The sequence below is a fragment of the Silurus aristotelis genome (genome assembly GCF_946808225.1).
Source record: "Silurus aristotelis genome assembly, chromosome: 17".
Taxonomy (NCBI): domain Eukaryota; kingdom Metazoa; phylum Chordata; class Actinopteri; order Siluriformes; family Siluridae; genus Silurus; species Silurus aristotelis.
The window spans coordinates 2,591,768-2,600,904 of record NC_139590.1 but is presented as its reverse complement, the minus strand read 5'-3'; the positions used below and the strand labels follow the sequence as shown (position 1 = coordinate 2,600,904).

General features: G+C 39.0%; 2 protein-coding genes across 6 annotated transcripts in view; both read left to right on the top strand.

Moving 5' to 3' along the window:
• The window catches only part of abi3a (ABI family, member 3a), a 16,129-nt gene extending 14,480 nt beyond the window's left edge, over positions 1–1,649 (top strand). For all 4 annotated transcript variants that reach the window (XM_083566999.1, XM_083566997.1, XM_083566998.1 and 1 more), the window contains 2 exons: positions 269–394; positions 1,120–1,649. In XM_083566999.1, the coding sequence (XP_083423125.1) occupies positions 269–394; positions 1,120–1,283 (290 nt within the window). In that variant the 3' untranslated portion in view covers positions 1,284–1,649. The remainder of the gene's footprint in view (positions 1–268; positions 395–1,119) is intronic.
• A 454-nt stretch (positions 1,650–2,103) lies between these two features.
• LOC310740383 (uncharacterized protein) lies at positions 2,104–8,830 on the top strand. 2 transcript variants are annotated; one of them, XM_083567082.1, is made up of 4 exons: positions 2,104–2,244; positions 3,154–3,262; positions 4,294–4,519; positions 6,341–8,830. In XM_083567082.1, exons 2-4 carry the CDS (start codon positions 3,225–3,227, stop codon positions 6,458–6,460), a joined length of 384 nt encoding a protein of 127 aa, XP_083423208.1. In that variant the 5' UTR covers positions 2,104–2,244; positions 3,154–3,224; the 3' UTR covers positions 6,461–8,830. The 2 variants fall into 2 exon arrangements, with proteins under 2 accessions (XP_083423208.1, XP_083423209.1); XM_083567083.1 differs by lacking the exon at positions 2,104–2,244 and adding an exon at positions 2,650–2,963.
• Positions 8,831–9,137: the final 307 nt, after the last annotated feature.

Genomic DNA, 9,137 nt, shown 5'->3' with positions numbered 1-9,137 from the left:
CCCTTGACTATCACACCCATAAAAACCCCCTGACCTCCTCAGCCCTACTGAACAGGGTTCTTTAAGGAACCAAAATCTAGTGGAAAACCTTCACAGCCGAGTGGAGCAGAGTTCATTCTAAAAAACAATAATTCGAACATCAGGAACAAGATCTTCAGCAAGAACCTCTGCGCTATGTGATGGTCAGGTGTGCACAAACGTTTGATTCTAAAGGCTACGAATGAACCTCACACATCACCTCTTGTACATTTAAATCCTTATAATTTAGACCTGGAGATTCCTGCTCCTCCACCTCCTCCACCCATGGACTGCATCGATGGTTTCGAGGAGGTTCCTCCTTTACCTCCACCTGTGGACTATGACACCTCTGCTCCTGCACAGTACTTGGAGAAAGGTATTTGTGAGAGTACGCTGAAAACACACTATGGACATCTTAGTTTTGGGACACCTGACATTTCCAGCCATATGAGGTTCTTCCTCAATTCCACAATTAACACAAAGTTGTATCTACATATGCATTTTGGTAGCATGAAATTTTCCCTTCATGTGAACGAGGAGAGCCAAACCTGTTCCACAATGCCAGCGCCATGAAGATCTGCTTTAAATGGGTTGGAGTGGAAAAGCTCCTGCTACCTTTGGGATGACTTTAAAAATCATTACACAGAATTTTACCTATAGCTTGGTTGGATCGTACTTGCCGTTAAACGATTAATCGTTTATTGAAGCTGAATGAAATAAATATATATTTATTAAATATATATTAAAAAGTAACATTTCAAATGAATAAAAACAGTTACGTCAAAAAATTAAATAAAAAAGACACTTTATATAAACACCATGTGGTGTCAGTGATTCGCCTCTAGAGGCCGCTCTTGTACTGTATAACGCAACCCAGAAAAACTGTCGGCATGGATTTTTGCCGATTGTTTAAAATTAACCAGTCAATCTCTAATTATAAGAAAGAAAATGGGAATTGAATGTGGAATGGAATGTTCAAAGAGAAGAACATATCTACTTTACACTCAGGTGTCCACAAGCTTTTGTCCGTACAGTGTTTACACACTTAATAAATTTCCATTAGGTTTCTAAGAAACTCACTGTGATTTATTTCCCACCAAGTGGTGGCTCTTTACAGCTATGAACCAGGCAAACCGGGCGAGTTGTCCTTTCAGGAAGGAGACGTGATCTACCTGACCAAGATGAACGATAACGGCTGGTGCGAGGGCATCCTGAACGGCATGGAGGGATACTTCCCTAGAAATTATGTCACATCCGAGACCTAAATGAGCGCTGGAACACAAAATGCCTAAATTAATTTTTTCTTTAAACATCAAAAGGATGATATTGATGTGTTCCTTTAGAGAAATTCTAAATATATGTTTGATTATCTATACATCAAGAACAAAGATTTTGTATCAAATTATAAATGTTTCTAAATAGCATCGTTAATGTTCCAAAGCAAATAATTTATGTATTTATTAACACCAACTAACACAGGAAACCTGATCTGTCTTGCCTGAGCGCCTTCTAACGATCGCTTTTCCCAGAATGCATTGTTTTCTCTTTGTTTGCTTTGTAGGAGTGTTGGATGTTGTTAGAACTACTTCTTCTTAGTCGTCTTCTTGAATAAAATCTCTCCATTCATTGGCTCTTGTTTGAAATGGCGTGCATTATTTACACAATGCAACCAAAAGATTAAGAACATCTGAGCATAAGAACATCCACATCCATTGTTGCATTGAGTCTCTATTTGTTTGTTATAAGAACTTCCACTCTAGTTTATAAAAACTCGCTGCAGTTTACCTTACGTACAGCAGAGGACGTGAAAAAATGTATCTTTTGAAATCTCTCCACAGCGTGTGACGCCTTCGTTTTCAACATCGATTTCTTGCCATGCGTCCTGCCATCAGAGGATGTAAAACAAACAAACATTGTCGTTCAGACACCTAATCAAGGGTGTGCTTTAGGACCGTTCATACTTGGGTGGTCAGGAATGTGACTAACCTGCTGTACAGTCTTTATTTTTAAGACACTTCATGTGCAGGCACTGTGACTTTAACCAGCAAAACATGCTCATAAACACATTAAGGTGTGAGTGTGTGTGTGTGTGTGAGTGTTCATGTGTGTGTCTGTGTGTGCGTGTGCGTGTGTGTGTGTATAAGCAAGTGTGCATATTTTTATGATAAGCCTCACTGAGCAGTCTCGGGCCAGATTAGAGCACCTGACTGGACTGCGTCCCTTCAGGTAAGATGTGTGTTGGCACATTGTGACCTTTTTTGAAAATTTGTTACACATTTGTAATCAGAGTATTTGGGAAAAATGGTACAGAATGTTGTTTTCAAGTTGAGTATTACATGACCAAAATTCCAACTGTAGGATTTCGGGTGTGTGTGTGTGTGTGTGTGTGTGTGTGTGTGTGTGTGTGTGTGTGTGTGTGTGTGTGTGTATTTCTGGATTTTTATTATTATTGTGATTATGTCTCTCACAGTGGACATTCACCTACGATGACCCCTCCATGATTTCTAAGTGGGAGAACTTGCAAAATAGCAGAGTGTTCAAATACTTATTTTCTTCACTGTATATATATATATATAAGTCATAAATGTATCCTATCTTTATAATAATCTATAAATAGGAAGTTTGAAGTAAAATAATAATAAATAAAATAAGTTTTAAATTATATTTCTGAGTTCAAACTGCTTGCTTTGGACTTCCCTGACCTTTATGATTTTGTAATAATCTGGTATTGCATGTAATGCCAATAAAACATGACAATAAACAGTGTCATGTGAGAGGCTCGGCACGAGATTGATCTTTGAGCTGATGCCAGGCTGTGCGTTTTTACACCCAGCCCATTATTTCCTGGCAGTTCATTAAGGTTCAGCCTGCAGTCAACAGCACACAAAACAGAAACTCTCAGCGATACTCACGTTTCTGATTGGGATTTAATGCAGGATATTCAGGTGAGATTCGGGGGGGAAGTTCAGCTCTGGCTGACATGCAGCGCTTAATATAGAAACGTAAACAGAGGCCTTTCCGTCATGTCATCGTCTTTACCTGGGTAAATAAGAACGCAGGACTGTGCGCTGTTGTGGTGTAAATGAAAACTAAAAGCTCAGTCTGAATTTTTTTTTTTGGTCACACTGCAATCAGGTACGAGGTGCCAAAGCTGATATAAATCAACACCTTCTGGTCAATCAGAATTCAACAGTACTGTGATATCTATGGACACCTCATTACCACTGATCTTTCGCATTTTCCAGTAAGTATTTTTATTTATATATATATATATATGTTTGTTTGTTTATTTATAAATCATAGTAAATAGCAGTATTAAATGTCAAACAGTTGACAATGTTTCTGCTGGCAGTAACGTAACACCTACAATGTGAAGAGAACTCAAGTGATTGGGACAAAACAGCTGTGCAGCCTTATCAGTGGGGGGGCTTGGGGAGGGGATTCATTTTTCTATAAAACATAACGATTGGAGCAATGGAAAAGGATCAGGTGCTCTGATGAGCCCAAATTGACATCAAGAGTGCCTAGTATCTTCTGTGCAGTGTTATGATACGAGGTTGCTTCAGTTGTTCAGGTCTAGGTTTTGTACCCAAATTATGAGGTCAGCTGACTACCTGAATAACCAGGTTTAACCTTAAATTATTTTTTTTTTTACCTGATGTTCAGCCATGATACAGCACCCCTGGAGCACAGAGGGTTAAGGCCCTTGCTCTAGGGCCCCAAGAGTGGCAGCTTAGAGATACCAGGGTTTAAACCCCCAACCTTCTGATCAGTAACCCAGAGCCTTAACCACTGAGCTACCACTTCCCCTAGAGGTGGTCCCCATTTACTGTTATAACAACCTCCAATCGTGTTCCACTACATTTTGGAGAGTGGATATTTGTGTGAGCTTCATTCATCTATGAGGGTATTTAGCAAAGTCAGGCCTGGAGTGCAGTCAGTGTGAAAAGGTCATCCCAAAGGTGTTCGACACGGTTTGAGCACTAAAGCAGGGGCATCATCATGCTGGAACAGGTTTGGGTCTCCTAGATCAAGTGAAGGAAAAAATGTTCATGCTACCAAAGCATCCTAAGGTGTTCTTTTGCAAGTGTGCCTACGAATTTGTGGTAACATTTTGTGGAAGAACCGCAGATGGCTGGAAAAAGCAGAAGCAGGTGTCCTAATTTTGGCCACATATTTTATATCTGCATAAATTTTTTTCACACTGTTACATTTACGATTTCATGTACATTAAATTTTTACCCGCTGTACTCTTCCCCTCGTCTCCCTCTGCAGAATCCTCATCCCAACGTTCGCTGTGATTGTGTTATGCACGGGTTTGTGTAAATGTTTCATGAAGAGGAAGCGGGAACGGAGAGAGTTGGCCGAGGCGTCGGCACGTGCTGTGGAACCTCCTCAGTCCGTCTATGTCATCCCCCATCCACAGACTGATCAACAACAACTCGGACATCTACACTACTGCCTGCCGGAGCACTACACCCCTCCTCCATTGTACAACGAGGTACGTCATACCACCGAGGAGAACCGAGAAGTACTGAAACAGAACATATGCGTATACAGCAGGTGGCAGCTTAGTGGTTAAAGCATTGGTTTTGAAGGTCATGAGTTCAAATCCCAGCCACACCAAATTGCCACTCCTGGACTCCTGAGCAAGGCCCTTAACCCCACAGCTGTTCAGTTGTTTGAATGAGATAAATGTAAGTCGCTTTGGATAAGCGTGTCTGCCAAATGCAGACATCAATGTAAATGTACATGTTTATGAATGGGAATATGTCATGAATATGTAATGACACAAAGCTGAATGAGCTACAACCAAGTCGACTGGTTCCTCAGTCTATATAAAAAGGAGGTGTTGACATTCGTATTGTTCTCCCTGTTCCATTAAAAACGAATGAAAGATTAAGAATGTGCCTACACTAATCCGGATTATAGAATCAAGGTCCTGTTTATACATTTGTAAAATCAAAATATTAAATTGGCTCTTACACGGATGAATTCGGAAACGGCGTTTTTTTCCGTTCCAAAAACGCCTCGTGTCCACATTATCGCTTTCAATTGTTTCCCAAAAGATGTTCATCCGCACTAAAACACCTGAAACCGCTTTACATCCCTGTAAATGTACTGCACGTGAGCAAAATGCAAGACGCTTCGACCGCGACGTTTTCCGCCTGCCATTTATTGATCCACTTAAAAAAAAAAAAAAGTGATATAAGGACCCATGCTGCTGGTGGGAAAGTTGGATTTGGAGTAACAAACCAACAACCCTCCTGAGCCCCAAATCTGTAGCATATTAAATCCACAAGGAACCCTATAAATTCATCGATCTATTATCCCATGTCCCCACTACATTATCTCATGGAGTCAATGTATTGTCTCTACATTATCTCGCGTTGTCACTATAATATTTTAAAACCTCAACATGCTTTATCTCTGCTACATTCTAGAACCTAAACATTTGGTCATCATGGTGGTAATATATTATCCCATAGCTAATATGTTATCTTGTGTCCTTACTACATAATATTATCTCGTGGCATCAATATGTCGTCTCCTGGCTTTAAAATATTCATTGTGCGTCCTCAATATGTCGTCTCGCAGTCTCATTCATTCATCTTGTCCTTGATCTGTTATCCTTTGTCCCCTGCATTATCTTGTGGCGTCAATGTATCATCTCACGGTCTCAATATGATAATCTCATTATCTCATTATCTCGGTTTTACTATATTATCTCGCGTTGTCACTAGAATATTTTTAAACCTCAATTATCTATTATCTTGTGGCATCACATGGCTTTGATTGATCATCTCATGGCTTTAATATGTTCCCTAGCACCATCCATATGTTATCTCAAGTACTCAATATATTATCTGATGTCCTCACGACATCATGTGGTTGCTAGTGGTATCATTGCATTTTCTCATTTTCTTAATGTATTATTGTGTGCTCCTGGGGGTTCATTAACTCATAGCGATCTGAGGCTTGTGCGTATTGTGGAGCCTCAATATACTGTGCAGTTAAGAATGAAGAGCCTTGTTTAAGGGCCCAGGAGTGGCAGGTGCTGGGATTTCAACTTGTGACCTTCTGATCCAGGGAACAATTCCTTAACCAATGTGCTTCAACTTCAAACCCTGCTACTGCCAAGCTGCCACTTTTGGGCCCTTGAGCAAGGCCCTTAACCTTCTGTGCTCCAGGAACGCTGTATCATGGCGGACCCTGTGCTCTGTCATATTGTTGCTTGCTAGCAAGAATGCAGGTTTAGTCCATACTACAATACCAAGGCCAAACTTAACCCCCTCCTCATTTCTCTGTCTGTTCTTTGCAGATAATGAAACCTGAAATCCCGAACGAGCCTCCGCCCTCGTACACAGAGTCCATCGCCACTCCGTTTGTCTCTTCCGAACCAGGCCGGATCACTTCATCCTGTCCTCCTTTGCCACAGTAAGACATCGAAGAGTCCGAAGAACTGTAGAGAAAATAGAACTGTGGAATAAGAAGCTGAAAATGTCCCCTTTGTCCTTCCTTCATTCCTTCCAACACAGCGATGAACAAACCATGGAGATTGAAAGCCAGAGCTGCTATTTTTTTGTCGATCGTTCAATCGTGTACATACTTGTATTATTGTGTATAATTTTGTGGGTTTTTATCTTTTTAAGTTATTCAATAACTATAGCACATCATTTTATAAAGAGCGCATGGAATGCTATAATTTAGGAATTAAAGGAAAGATCTCAGAGCTTAATATATAGCTATATAATAGTCTTTATTATAACATTAATAGTAAAGAAATCATTTTCAAAAATAAATAAACAAATATTTAATAATTCCGCCTTTAATACAATTATAAAATCTCCTTTTTTTTTACTTGAGAAAGCAGCTGGAATGTGTATTAACATTAAAGTTATAATATCATCTGGAACACGTCCAGCTTCCTGCTATAAACCCACCTTCAGACTGTAGGAGCTGGGAGGCGTGGTCTAGAGGGCGGGTTCTAAGGGGCAGAGCAAAAAGGGTTGATTCTGGTTGTTCAAAATGGCAGCCATCGTGATATTTGTTGATCGATGACTCCTGCACCAAATGAACGGTTCAGAAAATGAGATGTTTAGGAGCTAAAGTTCAGAGCGTTTGAGGTGACATGGTGGTAATTTTTTATGATCACATTGTTTTAATTTTTAGGACACGGGTTCTAGGTTAAATATTAAGTATTATTCCACTAAAGTTGTGACCACGAGATATAGCACCGTAAAGATCTTGAGAAACGAAATTCATGGTCTTAATATTTAGCTCGTGCATCCTCAAGCTGTTATCTCATGTTTGCACTACAACATCTCATTGTGTAATTTGAGCTATCATAGGTCCTCAGTAGATTATCTTGTGTCCTCACAAACCTAACTAGCGGCGTTGACACACTCTCATGGCTTCAATTTATTATCTCATTATTTTAAGAAGTTATCTTGTGGTCTTACTACATTATCTAATGGTACAGATTATTTCATGGTTTCAATAAGTTGTCTCATTAATTATCTGAAATTCTCAATAGATTATCTCGGTTGTCACTAAATTATCTGGTGGTATCAACACACTTTCTAGTGGCTTCAATTTATTATCTCGTACCTTCCAGAGTTTGTAGTTTCCTTACTACATGTTCTCGAGATGTAAATTATCTCATGGCTTCAATAAGTTGTCTTGTGACCTCATTAAATATCTCAGGTCCTCGAAAGAGTATTTATATCTCATGGCTTGAATGTGTTGTCTCATGACCTAAATAAGTTATCTCATGTCCTTATAAGATTATCTCGTGTCCTCACTAAATGATCTGATTGTTTCGACACACATTCTTATGGCTTTATTTTATCTCATGGCTTCCAGAGATTATCTTGTGCTTGTACTACACTATTTTGTAGTGTCAATTATCTCATATCTTTAAAATGCTGTCTAGTGACTTTTATTAATGATCTCAAGTCCTCAATAAATTATCTCATGTCCTCACTACATTATCTGGTGGCGTCAACACACTTTTTCATGGCTTCCAGAAGTTCGTACTCTTACCACATTATCTTGTCGTGTCAAAGATCTCATAGCGTCTGTATGTTGTCTCTCAACCTCAATAAGCATTCTGAGGTCTTCAATATATTATCTCATGAACACATTACATTACCTGGTAGCATTGATGCACTTTCCCATGACCTCGAATTTATTATTTTATGGCTTCTTGTGCCCTTACTACTTTATCTCATGGTGTATATTATCTCATGGGTTCAAAATGTTGCCTTGTGACCTCAATATGTATTTTTTTGTATTCTCAATATAGTATCTCATAAATTCTCAGCATTATCTGGTGGTGTCGATGCACTTTCTCATGGACTACATTTATTATCTCATATTGTGTGCTGATGAAATGATCTCCCAGGCTCAACATGTTATTTGTAATATGTCATATAATTAATATTGTTCTTTTCTCTTGTGGTCTCAATTGAATATCTTAAAGCTCACATATGTTTACAAAAAAAATTGTGGTCTCAATATATATATAAAAACCCCTAAATATCTTCTCTAAAGGTCTGAATAGGTTCTGAAGACCTTGTGGCCTCAACACATTATCTTCGATCACATAATATCATTTAATGACTTTAACATGTCAATATGTTCATTTACGGTCACAGAAGAACCACCAGGTCACTTCATTTCACTGGCTCAGGACTAACGAGGAAATTGTGTAGATGTGATTTTTTTTTGTGCCACTCCTTTGCGATTACTTTTACATACTATGACAATAAGTACGAGCATGTGAATTGCTTAACAAATAAAAAATGAATTGGATTTGAATTCGATTCGACAATGTGCCTTTCTGTGTTGTAAAAAAATATAACTTTCCGATCCCAATCCAGGAACCCGTTACACGCTTTGAACATCGACTAATATAAAGCAATCACTGGAAAGTAATATGATCTGAGTTACACCCTTGACTACGTCTCGGAGCTCTATCTAATCATCACATGATACGTTTCACCTTCACCTTCATTTCAGCTTTACTGTAGGTGCTATAAAGGCTCGCGGAGAATGAAAGCAAAGTTCAGCGTGATTGAGGTTTTTATTTTCTTTGGCTCACAAGAGCATAACGT